The following is a 15,550-nucleotide window of genomic DNA, read 5'->3' on the forward strand; positions in this document are numbered from 1 at the left end:
TGAGGCAGAAGATGTAAATGAGGGGGCGGGATCCCACTCGCGCCACGCGCGGCGCTGCCCTGGGCCGCGGGGCGGCTCCGTGGGGTCGGGCTCGCGGGTGCGCGGCGGCGCGGCGCGGGCGGGAGCGCGGGGGTCCGGCGCGGGTGCGCGCGTGGTGGTGTCCGTGTGGTGGAGGGCGGTGCGCGGCGGTGGGGGCTGTCGCGCGGCGGTTGTGGCGTTAAGACTATACTTTCAGGGATCATTTCTGTAGTTGGTCACTAGAGGAGAGTGATCTTCCCTGATCGGCGTCACAAGCCACGAGGAGGATGGTTGTGCTTTCTCCTGAGCGCGAAGCGGGTGTGCGGTGCTGCTTGTGCAGGGACCGCCCACCATTGATGACCGTTCCCGCCTCCTTCGGGTGGCGGGAGGGAGAGAGCACGGGCTGAGTGGTTTGTGCTCCTTTTTATTGTTGGTTCCAAAAGTAGATCGGTCGTAGTACGCAAGCATCCATGTTAATACCTTGCCTGTGCTATTTATACATGAAAACGTGGACAAGCAGTCCGTGATTTGTATAGAAAGTTACAAAGAAAGTAGTTTGCTTTTTTTTCAGTTCCTGTTAATATCATTATGTTTCCATATCTCAAGGATCTCAGAGGGAAACAGTCAGTTTCAGTGTTAATGAACCCTTGCCTTTTATTTGAGGTGGAGGGGAACAAGCACTTCCCTTGTCATCTTTTGTTTTCTTATAGGTGTTTTTGTGGATGCTGTAAATTCCATGGGCCAGACTTCTCTCTTCACTGCTGCATTGCTGGGTCTTGATAAAATAGTGGATGTGCTGTTGGATTATGGCTCAGACACTAATCAGTTAAGTATAAAAATAATTTTTTTTTCCCCCGGAACTTGAAATTAGTTAACGTTTATTCTTTTAGTGGTTTTTGCCAATATAATACACAATATTCACCTTATTGAATAAATGCTTAACACACATGCTACCATTATTTGGCTACTATAGCCAAAATTCCTCAGAGGTAAGTAAATGCATAGTTTTTCCTGATTTTGTGTTGTATGTGGTTGTTTGGGAGTATGTAAATATTCTAGGTATGCTACTTTTTTCCCCAGAAGCAGAGCTGGCTGATAGTAGTAGGGGTTGGGTTGAAACATTTCTGCTTTAACATTCCTCAGTCGCTGTTATGATGGAAGCACCCCAGTCCATGCAGCTGCATTCTCAGGAAAGCAGTGGATTCTTAGCAAGTTATTGGATGAAGGAGGTGATCTGCGAGTACATGATAAAGATGGCAAAAATCCTCAGTACTGGGCTATGTCAGCTGGAAAAGAAAGCAGTACTCAGGTATGTGTGTGTAATATGTGTGCTAGATAGGCACGACTTCATCTTAAAGTGAAGAAACTCCAACATTGCAGGGAGAAATTCTTGGCTTTTACACAATGGATAATTCTTTAACGTTATTTTGCAGTGTGAGTAATGCTATTTTGCAGGCATTGTGATGCAGATTATTTAAGGTTTTGCTCAGGTGCAGGGGCATGTGTGTCTGTAACTTGCAAGGACCTTTATGTGTGAGCGTGTAGTGAGGAGAATGACAGGCCCTTGGTTTTGATCCCTGGCGTATGTCATTTGTTTGCATGTATGTCCAAATTTGGGGGTAAACGTGAAGTAGTTTTCAAGTGTATCTCAGTCTGTGCATGAGCAGTGTCAGCAAATGTGTAATTATTGCTAGCATGGTAGTGAAATGCAGTATCAAGAAGGCTTATTCATGACCGCAATATTGATTTAAAACTTACAGTACTCCTCTTCCCTGTTATTACAATGCTGCTTTTAAAAAGAAATTTGATACTACAGTCTTCAGCGGGTGAATGTTTTGAAAGTTAGTCATCTGGTGTTTGAAGTAAGCTTTCTCTTACATTTTCATGTAACTGATTTTCTTCAAGGTTTTCTGTGTATGGGTGTCTTGAAATGGCTATTTAAATATTGCAAGTAACTGGTTTTTCAGTAGTCACGATCTATTCATTTAAAGTGGTTTATCTTGCAGTTCTGAAGGATTTTTTTTTGGTTTTTCCTTCCCTCTCCTCCCTAGATGCTGGAATTTATACAGCGTTGTACATTCCACATGCAGGCTGCCGTTCAGAAGTTTCCCTCTGATCTGCTCAGGAAAGTTGGCTCATCAAAAGCACTGGTCTGCAGTCCATCTAGATTTGGTGGTCTTGTTCAAGGGTAAGAATAATTTCCAAGCACTGGGGGGCGGAGGTACAAGGGCTTTTGCTTCCATATTCTATTATCTTAAAATTAAAATGTTCATGTTTCTTTTTGACAAAGTCAGATTTAAAACCAATGTGTGTTAGGAATTATGATACTTTTTATTTCTGTTGTGAGAGTTCCAAATAGAAACTTGATAGCTGTAAATATTTGCATATTAAGATATACTCTTGAAATCAGGAACATGAAGTACTGGATTTCAATAGTATCAAAATGGCAGTAACATGGAGTAGTTTGTTTCTTGACCTTTTAATGTCACTGCAAATCTTTTGGGTGTGTTTCCAGCTGTTTCAAGAGCTTTTATGTCAGATACATGTCAGTCAAAACACATACTTGTGAATAAAAAACAATGCAGGACACCTCTGTATATAGAGTTGTTGTTTTTTTTTTTAAATAGACTGTCTTGCTTTAAACAGATATATATCGTAATGGTGTATCTAAAAAGTTTGAATGAGTTGTGCAATAATTTGGAATTTCAGCATCCACATTACACTTTTTGTGTGAGACCAGTCAAATGCAACATTTGAAATAATATGGCTGTTGCCGAATTTCTGTATTTTTCTCTCTTTTTTTTTTTTTTTTTTTTTTTTTGTATTTTACTCAAAGCCTTGGCGTATTAGTTACCCTTATTTGCTTATGTTTTTGATACTTAGAAATGCTGACAGTCCTCTGGGTAGATTTCTAAAACATGGAGCTAATGCAGCCAAGAACATTTACAGCTTTGGTTTTGGGAAGGTAAGATGCTATGGATAATGGTTTTCTAATGATACTGGTACAGTTTTTCAGAGTCACATGTTCTTCAGAGTAGTTATCCCACCTGTTTTTAATTTTTAGTGTGTTCTTCTGAAACGGCGGGAAAAGTTGTAGAGAGCACAAATATGCAGGCCTTTAATAGGCTCTGTCAGAGGAGGCTGTTTTGGAACAGGCAATAGAAACTCCCCTTTTAAATGTCATCTGTGGGAGTTCTTAATGACTGTTTCTGCTTTTCCTATTTCAGCTTCACTAGAAAGTTAAGCATTTGACATAGATATCTTAACACTGCATTTTGACGCTTTGGCTGATGCTGCCATTGCAGGCATTACACTCAGGTTTTGAGTGATCTTGCGGCAGACGTGACCGATCTTGGGAGCTGTTACATATTCCTTTTGGTTATGGCCTGGTGGTGTTTCAGTTTTATCTTGCAGGCAATGGGCATCTAGGGTACTTGACATCTCTCCCTATTATTGGGGAAAAAGACGTGGTTCAGGCAGATGATGAACCAGCATTTTCTTACCATGTTGGACCATACATGATCATGTCAAAGTAAGTAGAATCAAAGGGATTTTGGCCCCTCTAGTGTATATCTGTTACTATGAAGCAGCAAGTTGTTGTAATAAATGCTTTGAGTAATTTTCCTTGTCTATTCTATATTAATCTGCTGCTTTCTGCTTGCAACTTGTTTTCTGCAGTCCACTGATTAGTATCTTCTTTAGACTCCCTTGATACCTGTAGGTTGCTCTTGCCCCTTCCTGCAATATTAACCCAGTTACAATTACTCACTGATAGCTGTGTTTCAGTACTGATTTGTGGTGGGAAATATGTTGCTGGGATTGCACAGATTGCATTGCTAAGTGTTTAGTCCTTGTAATTGTTGGGTGAGGCCTCAGACCTCTGGATGTCCATGTCTGCAGCCTACTTGCTCAAATCTGTGGTGAAAAGAGAGTTGTAAGTGCAGACCGAGCCCTTTTTTTCTCTCTTGTATTGTGTAGCGAGTAGTTGTGCCTCAGAGTCATCCAGAGAATTTACAAATTGGTGATTTAATCTTCCCAAAGCTCTGGCTTGTATCACAGTGGGCTAACCACCTTTTAGTGAAAGGAGTTCTAAATTGTCCTTGTTCTTTACCTTGGGTCATGGAAGGGTAGCATCTTTGGACAGCAAACCTGTCCTGCTACATCCAGTCTTTAACAGGACAGGAATTGCTTGTCAGTTTGAAAAAGTATATGTGACAGCCAGGATCATCAAATTAATGTTGCTAACAGTAGGAGACAGCACCAAAGCATTTAAGAATTCCAAAATTATTTGTAAGTCATGCTATAACTGGAAAAAAATAACTGCTGAAAGCATCCTCTTCTCCTTGTAGCTTGATGTGGGGAGGCAGCAGAGTTACAGTGAAGGAACTCAGCTTTGAGCCCCATCAGAGCTGTAGTAAACTACGCTTAGCTGATCTTCTCATTGCAGAGCAGGAACATAGTAGGTAAGAAAGAATGTGTGGTAGCCACATGTGCTCCTGGGATTTGGGTGTTCCCAGTGATGTGAGGAAATGTGATCTCTTAAAAGGGAGAACTGTTAGGCTGTGGTTCCACTTTCTCTCCAAATAAGAAACGCAGGTGTCTCTCTTATCCTGTCTCTTCCCACTCCATTTACTCCCAGCGGGTAATACAGAAAGGTGGTACTTTGTTCTCATATGTCTGGATGAATGCTTCATTGCACATTTCTTGGATGGCTTATTTATAGATTCTCCTAGTTGTGACCCTAAACACGGTTTCCTAAATGCCTCCTAATCTACAGTTCTTTTAAAATGTTGGGTATTTTAAGGAAAAGTTAGAAGCATTCACATTGTATTGGTAACTACACCTAGAAGACCAGTACTCTTTCTCTTTTAGTCTGAGTTGCCTTACAGTTTTTTCTTTTTCCTCTCCCTTTGCAGTAAACTCCGTCATCCTCATTTGCTACAGTTGATGTCTGTCTGTCTGTCTAGTGACTTGGAGAAAACCCGTTTAGTATATGAAAGGGTTAACTTTGGTTCTCTGTACAGCATCCTTCATGAAAGGGTAATTGGAATACTTATTTTTTAAATAGTAATTTATTGAGAGGAAGAAGTTAGTAACTACATCTAACATCTTTACTCAAAGAACAAGAAGACAAAATCATCAGTCTTTGCGTCTGGGTTTCTATCTCATTGTACAGTATCAGATACTCTGTGTAAGCTGGTAAAGTTTGTAATTGGCAAATACTTCAGTTAATGTTTAGGTGCAGTTGCACTGATATATTTTTTTTTTGTTTGTTTGTTTAGTGACAGTCTTAAAAAGGCTGCTGTTAAATTCAGTTGAACTTTTAATCTTCTGCATGTGGTTGTATACTGTAAATGTGGTGAGACCAGCTTTTGCCCTTGAATATTTGTGTGTAGTACATTGCAAGCTGCCTGTGTATGACAGTGAATGCTTGAACTCAATTCTGGTTCATTCTTTTTCTTTTTTTTTTTTTTTGAATCAACTGATCTGTGTTTTATTGTTCAATATTTTTCTCTTCTCTTTTTAGCAGTTAATCGCTGTTTTATTTCTTTTAACTGTTTGAATGCAGACATCTGAGTTACTGGAGAAACTGCAGCCAAAGGCATTTCGTTGCATTCTGCTTCAGAGTGAATTTTGGCATAGTCAATATCTTTTTTTTTTTTAATTACTTTTAACAGTATTACTAGTTGGTATGGTTGGTATTGAGAATGAACATTATTTAGCAAGTGCAATTTGTCTGAGTTTCACTATGTTATGTTTCATGTTTGCTTTCTTTGCCTTCTTGTGTACAATGATAGTTTTCCCCTATATCAAGCTTTAAAGACCTGCAATGCAAATTTGGTACTCTGTTATTTTTTCAGCGTACAGAATTCCCAGTACTGCACATAGAGACGATTTTGCATGTGCTGCTTCAAATTAGTGACGCTTTGCGTTTTCTACACTCCCGTGGATTTATCCACCGCTCTGTTACCTCCTATGCTATTCAAATTGTTTCTTCTGGCGAGGCAAAGCTATGCAACTTGGAATACATGATAGAGAGGTAAAGAACTTCCTCACTGTTTCTGTGAAAGGGACAAACACAAAGTCAAATTTAATGCTACGTTCTGCTGAAGTGCCTCTTTTCATGACTAGGGATTCCTGCCTCTGAGTTGGGCAGCAGAGTTACAGGAGTGAAGAACTCCAAATTATTACTGCTCAGGTACATTAACTTTCCCACAGGCAGTATGGCAAGTTTTGGGAGGACTTAGTTTCTATGTTATAACTGTCTGAAAATAGATACTAGTAACAGAAGCAGCTCTTTACTGCAGTATAAAAATACCATCATAGAAAAACAGAGCCTAATTGTGCAGAATGGAGATGAAATTCCTCTTTGAGTTACTAATTCTGCTGCTGGGCTGGAAATAATTTGTCTCCTGTTGTTATACTGAACTTGTGCTTGTGGAGGCTTACCTAAAATCATTGAAGATTCCACACTGGGTAGTAATTAAGTGTCACCTCTGACAAAAAGTATCTTTTATGAGGGACACCATTAATCTAGGTAAATTATTAATTATATATGTTTTTTACTTCTTTCCTGTATTGCAGTCTGATTAGAAAGGAAGTAAATGGCTGGTTAGACTGTAAGGAAAGAGAGTAAAATTGATAATAAACAAAAACTTGCAGATGGTAGTGTCCTGAAAGGAGGAAGGATACTTGTTAACCTCCTTGCAAGCTGAATTTGTTAATAAATCTTGGTGATTTCTTGGCTATTTCACAGTAAGCTGAATCGGAAATGTGTAACAAAGCCCCTGTAGTTAAATGTGAGGAGGAATTTATCATCTAGACATGTATATACATTGCAAAATATTGACAAGATAGGTAGCACCTTCTTGTATTTTGTCTGTGGTCAGAGAACTCTGGCCAGAGCTGAAGGGTTGCTTGTAAAGTTCCTATTGGGAAATTTTCACCTTTCTCTGATTTGTGTAAATTTGTTAAAGGAGGTGTTACTTTCACCAGAAATTCTTTGTTGTAGTGTACCACTATACACTTACTGGCATGGAAATACTACACATTTTTATTTACAGGCATGCACTGGGAGGTATTTAAACCAAAAGCAGATACAACGAACTCAGATGTATCATTCCAAAAGGTATACCTTTTAGTTCAGCATGCTGTATGTCCCAATTCACAGCTTTTTTTTTGTCTTTATACAGCAGAGATGGTGGAGAACACAGTGATCTGACACGTATTCCTGTCCCAGTCCAGCTGTATAAGTGGTGCTCTCCTGAAGTAATCCTTGAAAAAGTTGTCACAGTCAAATCGGATATTTATAGCTTCTGTACAGTACTGCAGGAGGCCTTGACAGGTATTATCTATAGGTTTAGGCTTTTGTCACTGGGGTAACCCACTGAATGTTTTCAATGCAGACTGTCAGCCTCCTAATGTCTGTTTAACTCCCTTGTATGACTGGATAAAACCTTGCTGTGATGGCTCATGCAGAGTTGACTTGGAAAAGGAACCCTCCAGGCAAAAAAACCCTCCAAATGTTAATGGCAATAGCAAAGACTACTGGAAACTTTTGTAAAATGTAATCAGGAAACGTAAAATTGTATAACTAAAGGATAAGATTAATGGTTGGTATTAGAGAGATTCAATTTTGTGTATGGTGTTTTTCTGCTGTTTATCTATCTTCTTTATAGGAGGACAGCAAAATGTTAACTCTTTGCAGTGTGCAAAATGAGCCTGTATAGCTTTCATCTTTTTGATCACTATGATAACTTACAGATAATGTATTGCTGTTGTTATTGCAGATAATGGATATTTTGTATTGATTTTGACTATTTTGGCAGTGAAACGGGATAAACAATTACCCTAAAAATTAAACCTTCTATTAGCTAGTTGGTCATGAAGAATCTGGAGTGTGGTTTACAGTGTAACTGTCCTCTAGAGATTGCTTTCAGCTTCTTTAAAGCATCCACTGCTGAAATAAGATAGGAAGGAGATTGAAGACTGGACTGAGTGCTCATTTGGTTTGTGACAGTCGTAAATTAGGGAGTATGCAGGCAATAATGCTTCAGTATCTCTGATTGGTTTTTTTTTGTTGTTGTTGTTTTTGTTATTTTCATTAACACTGACATACAGCTTGTGACATGAGTTCTATATTTATGTCTTGCAGAGACTCCTCCCTGGAAAGGTTTTGAAGTCTCTGTTATTAAACAGCTCATAATTTCCGGACAACAGTTAGAAGCAGATGTCAGACTTCCTATGCCCTATTATGGTATCATAAAATCAGGGCTAGAACCTAAACAGAAGAATCGCTCCATGAAACTTCAGGATATTCAATATATACTGAAAAATGACTTAAAGGTGACTTCCAGGGTTGGTAGGCTTTCATGTATTTAAAACAACAGTTTTGTGTCCATTCAGATTCAAGTTTTATTTCTTAAATCTATATGGGAGGCAATCCAAACATTGAGTATCCTGAGGCAAACCACCTTAAAAGTGAAGGTAGAGACAATGAACTGTCAAATATAGTTGTCTTTTGTTCCATTTTTTGTATTGCAGGATTTAGTTAAGTCTCAAACTGGTTGTGCTGATGAAGTGTCAAAAGCGCAAAGACCGGCTGTTTTTGCAGATGTGAACATCTGTTTGGCATCAGCTTTTAGCTACCAAAAGAGCACACAAGAGTTGCAGGGAAAACAGATAACTGAGGCTGGTAAGTTTCTCTACCAAGATGTCAGGTGTCCCTCCCTTAGCATGTTCCTCAGTTTAGTTAAACAACTAAAATGTGACACTTACAGATTTTATGACTTAGCTTGAAAATAGCAAGCAGTCAGCTTTGGAGTCTAGCTACCACCCTAATTGTTAATCTAAACTCAAGACTGTAAGACTGGTTAATATTTGAAGTTCACACACTCTGTTTTCAGCAGTGGTATTAAATGTTGCTTATGTAATCTCTGAAAGACATTAGCTCCTAAATTTACAAAAGCAGTGTGTTTGGACATCTGGAGAAAAGGCTTAACACTTATAAACACATTTTTCAGACAGCTCTACTGCCCCGAGGTACTCTCTTTTTCCTGAGGAGAGTATTGCTTTAGTGGAGCAAGAGGCATCAACCAATCTACAGCCGGTTGCACAGGACAAAAATTGTGGTGTAGCTCCTGAACTCCACACGGCTCTCAGTGTCAGTGATATGGATGACAGCCTCTGTAGCTTTGAAATCAATGAAATCTTTGCCAGTTACCCAGAACTTCATGAAGACTTCCTGGAAGAAGGAGTTGGATTAGGTCAAGCTCTGAAGGATGAAAAAAGGCAGCGAAAGGAAGAATATAAGGCTACCCTCAGAGACCTGTATGCATCCCCTCAAGTGCGCTGTGAGGAAGAGCCAGTTCACGAGGAAGGTGGCTTTTCAGAATCGGGTACAGAGTACACTACAGAGGAGGAGGAGAGGGTAAGTGAGGCCTCTGATGTATGCATGCTGGCACAGGTGAGAGGAGATGCTGGGAGAAGAATGAGTAGTCTGGCCCAAAATGAGCAGCACACCAGCAAGTGTGTCCTTAATTTAAAGATTGTCCAGAGCCTGTTGCAGCAGGCAGCAGATTCCATGTGCAGAATGGAGGAGAAACTGGACAAATTAAAGGCCACCAAAAAGCAAAAGAAGCTGCTCCAGGAAATCGGAATGAATCAGCTTTCTAAGCAATTTTTTCAAGACAGACACTGGAAGAGACCTGATGATACTTCCCAAAACACGAATAGCCCTTTTTCTGGAGTTAATATTTTTTTATGGAAGGCTATAGGTCCACCATCAAGTGACTATATTCCACCATTGATAACGTGTCAGGCACAAGGAGCACTGGATGGAGACCATTTCCAAGCTGTTTCAAAGACAGCCATGGATATGGAGGCAATTCAAAATGAAAAGTGGAAGTGCTTTCATGAGAATTATAGGAGTGAAAATGGAAACAACGATCACAATCTCGCCTTCAGTGTGGAGAAAAGCCTGAATGATCAAATGAGCCTAGACCATGAGGTAAAGTGTTAAGCAGGGGGACTGTATATATCGCTTCTGTATTCCTTAGAAGGTAAAGAGATGTAGTTATGGATGGCGTCCAAGAGGAGGGATGAATCTGTCTCTTAAAATATATACACTTACTGTGTACATTATATATATATATATATATATATATGAATGAAAACAGTCAGCTCAGCAGTGCAATTGAATTTTCTTCTTTCTCCCTACCCCCTAGTTCAGTCAGGAGGGAATAAAATCCTGTATGAAAATGGAGGTGGGACTGTCAGGGAAAAGGGCAAGCGGAGACAGATTTTTGTTTGTATGCTTAGTTCTGGTGGTCTAAGCTGTTGTTAGTAACAGCTTCTAGATAGCTTTCATTATTAAATACCAGTCACTGACAATGCTTAGCCCAAAGAGAGAGAAATTAATGTACTTACATAGGAATAATCTTGAGTCATTGAGGTCCACTCATCTGTGAATTACATGTTACGACTGTCTGCCTGCGTATATATGAAACCTCCTGTAATTCCAGGGCAGAGTTTTTACTAGGCTAGGGCCTGGAGTTACCATCCTTTCTTATGAGCAGTGCTACTAAAGTATAACCTAGGGAATAAAGTTTGCATGGTCTTGTTCTTGGTATATCTCATAGACATCTCAACTAGTAATTACTGGAATACATGAAGTGTGCTGAATCATGGCTTGTTGGACTCATTTCAGCATTTACTCCCACGTGTATCTGTAAGATGCAAAAAAAAGTTCAACTTGCAGTGTCAGAGAGGAGGTGATTCACATTCTGCAGCAAGTGGAAGTGAAGAAGAGAGGTGGTGAGTTTTGATCGTATTCACAGAAGAGTTAATTCTAGCAGATTCATCTTTACACAGCCACTGTTGAAAGTAGGCACATCCAGGATCAAGGATGGCATTAGATGTTTTTTCAGTAAGTGAAAAGCCATCTGTCCAGTTAGGGCCCTACTGTGAGTCACTGTCAGCTGCAGAGCTGACGGGGTAACTGCTGCGACAGGGCAGTTGCTTTTAGAGTGGCATTCAGACAGATTTCAGATGCCTCTCTGATGAAGGTCAGTGGTCCAAAACTGTAACAGTGCCTAAGGAGAGCAACCTAGTAAGTTACTAGTAAGGGTGGTTCTCCTCCCTCTGCAGAGCCTCATTCAATACTTAGTAGAAATAGTTTGGTGTCGGACTAGGACCTATGTTAGAGGCTGTGGAACAGTCTTGCTAAACCTAGTGAGGACAGAGTATCCATCCATTACTGTTACATTTACTGTGCTTTTTAATGTTGTCCCTTTGTATTTCTCTGTGTGGGTAGAAAGTACATGTTAAGAGCTCTTGGCAAAACTTGTCCAAATTAATCTATTAGTGGGAAAGATGGAGACCAATACCTCCTTCAGTGTTCAGGTCAAATCAGTCAGGAAAACCATTGCAGTTTTTAAGTTGATTCATGACCCAGTTGGATCAGTAGGACCTGTTGGTAAAGGACATACCTGGTTAGAACAACAATCGGCCAGATGTTTCGTGTGGTTAGATGGTCAAGTGAACAAGCTCTGGATTGGAATCAGATTGGAGGCAGGATTGTTGGTATTCAAGTCTGAAGTTCTGAGTATCTTCAGTTGTCCACTGATCACCTTACTGACCGGAATAAAACACATCTACATGGCATTCCTTGTCTGTTAGTGTTTATATAGATACATCATCTGAAGGCAGTTGACAGCTCTTGAAATCTAGATTTTCATGTACAGCTTGTCTGGTTAATCTATAATAGACCTAAATAACTGTCTGTGCTTTCTAAGTTTCTTACGGCTCAATCTGCTAGTTCTGTTGGATTCTTAAAACATGTGTGCTCTCAGCCTTTTAATTAACATTAAAACAACTTCTAGTCTTTTACTGACTTGGGAATACTTAATACACTTGTGCGTTAACGGAGTTTGATGCGTTTCATAACGATTTATTATAGGTGCTATCCAAAATCAAGATCTGAAATTTACAGTACAAAAATAAGTGAGGAGAGAAGGATGATTCAATCAGAATGGAGGAGTAAGTAAATCCATGTTAACTTGGCATTAATGTTAGCAAGTCTTACTGCAGTGCATTGAAATTTACACATTTTCTTACTTAAGAAAGGTCTCTCTGCCTTAATTGCTGAAGCTGTTCTTGGATGAAAACCAAATGAGTAGGATCCTGTGTCTTGCACATTCAGGGCATAAAATAATTACAATGCCATTAAAATGGCTTGAATATAAAGCTCAAGGTATTTCTGTTCCTGTTTTGGAGGATGTCAGGGAGGGACAGCATAGGAATTTAGAACGGGTAGTATAGCAATGACCAGTGGATGGCAGTACAGGCATGAATAATTGCAAGCTTAACGAAAATGGTTCAGGTAAAGACTTGTCCATATCAATTTATGCAGGTTTTAAGCTTTCCTTAAAATAGAAGGAAGTGTTTAGCTCTTCTCGTGATAAAGGATTTTATGGGTTATAACTTCAGCATTTCCAAGTCTGCAGATACAATGAAACAGAGGGTATGCTTTAAAAAGTCCAGATTCTGTTGTGTCAGCTGGTAATTTTGTTCATTTTGTGTAGCTGAAGTAAAGCAAATGGCCAGAAGAGTGGCCTCAGGACAGCTAGAACTTGGCTGTCTGTATCCAGCAAGTGACTATACATCTGAAAGTGAAGCAGAGGGTATAAAGGAACCCTTTCAACATGTCACTGTTAGAGTCCAAAAAAGTAAAGACCAACAAAGATACAGATGGCAGACTGGTGATCCGGGCAGTGAGGACAGATCTGAATCTGAGGAAAGTGATCTGGAGTCTGCATTCAGAAGTTCTGGAGGTAAGGTTGAAAAACCAAAAATAATTTCTTCTCTTTTGTCTCTCTGTTTTCCAGCAGATTTCAGCTGCTGTGATTTTGTTACAATAATTGTCAATTTTACCTTCTAGAGTCTTGCCCCCAAAGCATGCCAATCACTCAGTCATTGGTGAACATAAATAATAGACTGGGTATTACATGTTAATAGGTGGAGGTAACATCCAGTGAGCTTGGAGGCCCTTCATTGTCATTGATTACTATCTACCAGCATGGGAGACAGGCAGCTCTCAAATCCATCAGTATGCTTTCACACTTCTGTTTCTTTCAGTTGGACTGCAGAGATGCTTTTTCTGTAGCAGCACAGTGGGTAGTGCTTTTGTAATAGTTACAGATGAAGGAATAAGGAAAACTTCACATGCCTAGATTAAGGACGTGAGCATTTAAATGTCATTTCTCCATGTTCCTGACAGACAATGTAGTTTTACTGTCTACTCATTGATATTCCATTAGTGGTTCAGATCACTCACTTCATGTTATTACCTAATAATTTTGTTCCATTCTGACATCCTAGGGAGAAGTTGCCAGTCGCCATCACAAGATGAAGTGGAGCCTGGAATAGCTATTCATATGAATTCAGTCCTTCCTCAGCAAGCTGAGAATCCCTCTAGAGTATGTATAGTAATCCAAGAAATCTCATTGCAGCTAGTTATCTGTAAAACCGTTTAGCCTGGTCTCTCCATGTTGCACAGTGAACTACCACAACAGCTGATCTTTTCAGGTGGTCTAACAATCCCCCGCCTCCCCTTTTTTTTTTTTTTTTGTTTGATTCTATAAACAATCAAGGTAATGTAAGGAGAGGAGCAGGAGGTAGGCTGAAACTCAACAAATACAATGACAATTTCAATTTCATGCAGTATTTGTTAACGTTATTGACTAAAATGTATATTAATAGAGAGTGGAGAAAGCATCTCATATGATGATGTCTTTCACAGGTACATTCATTCATACGTTGTTCCCTTAATTCATCTCCTGATGTGTCTGAAAAATTCTTGACTCCTGATCCTGATTATTTCTCTCCTCCTACTGCTCAGAGAAGTTCAGAACTAGAGGTAAAAATAACAGAAAAGACAGAAATGAAGCCTGTGTCAAGAATGTTGGAAGTAAGTTACGCAACATGTGGTTTTATTATGCTCCCATTTGATCTGAAGAAGAGCTGTAGAAAACAGCAGAATGATAGTTTTTATTCTTTCTTTTCTTTTGAAAAAATACTTACAAATAAAGATTTACCTAAAAGAAAATTCTAATCCTGTTCTTTTAAAACACGTACCCTCACCTGAATAAAACTGAAAAACAAAAAAACCCCCAAACAACTAAAACCCTGACTCCTAAAACACCAGGGGCATGTTTTCTGTAACTTGTTTACTAGGCAGTTAAATAATCTGTGGCTGAGCAGTTTTAGGCATTCATAATCTCAGCCTTGCCTTCGCAGCTCTCTCAACTATAGTACTCAATAGTCTTAAAAGAATCTTCATTCATTTCTTGATTCAAAACTATTGTATGTACTGTTCAATCCAATCCGTGCTATTTGCTGATAAACTCTTGAATTCAAAAGTTTCTCTCCATTTTGATTGTTGTGAACATCATCCTGTGAGAGTTGTCCTACCTTTCACAGCTTGTCTGGGAGAAACTGAATTTGCTTCCTTTTTCCCCCCTCCTTCAGACCTCAGATGCTGGGGACAAATTAGAAGATGCTTGTGAAAGATTTTTGCAGAAACTGTTACCTGAAGACGCAGGATCAGGTGCTCAGGTTTCAGGTAAATTTGCTTTTTCTTTTGAAGGCACTTTTGAGTCAGGCAGACAAAGTGGTTTTGCACTTAAATTTTTGTCAGCAGCACTCCTCTGTCAGAAGGCTGGAGCTTGATTCTTCAGGGTCACTTGGTCTCTTACTCATTATTTTAGTAAGAGTTCAGGACACTCAGGATTTTGGAAAATTTTGGAAGGTTTGGGATTTGCAGTCACTGAAATATTGTTGAATGCGATGATTATGTTGCTGTGTTTCAGTGAAAAAAAAACAGAACAAAACTCATTTGCAATCATTTTGTTTTTACCCTAGGGCTAAGATGAATCTTTTTATGCAGCTTGCTGTGGTGCTGGAAACTGAATTAGGCTTGTATTTACACATTAATATTCTTATTGCTGGAAGGATCTTGAGCTTAACCGTAAGAGCTGACACTGTGTGCGTGCAGAATAATGGAAGGATCATCGTTGTTTCTCTAGTCTGTTGCCTCTCAGCTCGAATTTGTAAATGTTGTGGTATTCCCCAGTGCTTCAGTGGTTGACTATCTGGCAGCTGTATGTTTATGAAAATGCGTCTTTAAAACACATTTGTCTTTTCACAACAACAAAGGTTACAAGAACCAAAAAAATTAATAAAGTTGCAATTTCCTGTTCAATGAGTTGTATTGCTTGCTTTTGTGTTTGCAAAACCCAGTAAGAGGGAACATTTGTTATTTGTATTCAGGAGGAAAAATGCTATTCTGCAGCACAGCAGTGCGGAACTCTGGCAGTAACACGCTAGGAGTGAATCAACTCAGCCATATGCCTGTAGCCAGGTACGTAGACTTACTTTCACCCTTACTTCAAGCATAGGTTAGGTTATAAAGTGTGCTCTCTTTTTGTAATTTTGCTTACATATCTAATATTCAAATAAGATGCCGCCACTG

The 15,550-nt window shown here is 39.5% G+C and overlaps 1 protein-coding gene and 1 non-coding gene across 2 annotated transcripts in view; both read left to right on the forward strand.

The window, feature by feature from the left end:
• The window catches only part of TEX14 (testis expressed 14, intercellular bridge forming factor), a 32,339-nt gene that overhangs the window by 4,237 nt on the left and 12,552 nt on the right, over nt 1-15,550 (forward strand). Inside the window, exons 2-20 of the mRNA XM_037372113.1 lie at nt 729-843; nt 1,162-1,327; nt 2,070-2,206; nt 2,902-2,983; nt 3,420-3,550; nt 4,368-4,481; nt 4,935-5,058; nt 5,880-6,058; nt 7,212-7,363; nt 8,174-8,364; nt 8,563-8,713; nt 9,042-10,027; nt 10,727-10,833; nt 11,978-12,057; nt 12,603-12,851; nt 13,399-13,496; nt 13,820-13,987; nt 14,548-14,641; nt 15,349-15,439. Of these exons, the coding sequence (XP_037228010.1) occupies nt 729-843; nt 1,162-1,327; nt 2,070-2,206; nt 2,902-2,983; nt 3,420-3,550; nt 4,368-4,481; nt 4,935-5,058; nt 5,880-6,058; nt 7,212-7,363; nt 8,174-8,364; nt 8,563-8,713; nt 9,042-10,027; nt 10,727-10,833; nt 11,978-12,057; nt 12,603-12,851; nt 13,399-13,496; nt 13,820-13,987; nt 14,548-14,641; nt 15,349-15,439 (3,415 nt within the window). The remainder of the gene's footprint in view (nt 1-728; nt 844-1,161; nt 1,328-2,069; nt 2,207-2,901; nt 2,984-3,419; nt 3,551-4,367; nt 4,482-4,934; nt 5,059-5,879; nt 6,059-7,211; nt 7,364-8,173; nt 8,365-8,562; nt 8,714-9,041; nt 10,028-10,726; nt 10,834-11,977; nt 12,058-12,602; nt 12,852-13,398; nt 13,497-13,819; nt 13,988-14,547; nt 14,642-15,348; nt 15,440-15,550) is intronic.
• On the forward strand, nt 220-430 carry LOC119142590. The gene has a single exon (XR_005102348.1). It is a non-coding gene; the product is annotated as a small nucleolar RNA U3 (small nucleolar RNA).

Source organism: Falco rusticolus, chromosome 1 (genome assembly GCF_015220075.1).
Source record: "Falco rusticolus isolate bFalRus1 chromosome 1, bFalRus1.pri, whole genome shotgun sequence".
Classification (NCBI taxonomy): domain Eukaryota; kingdom Metazoa; phylum Chordata; class Aves; order Falconiformes; family Falconidae; genus Falco; species Falco rusticolus.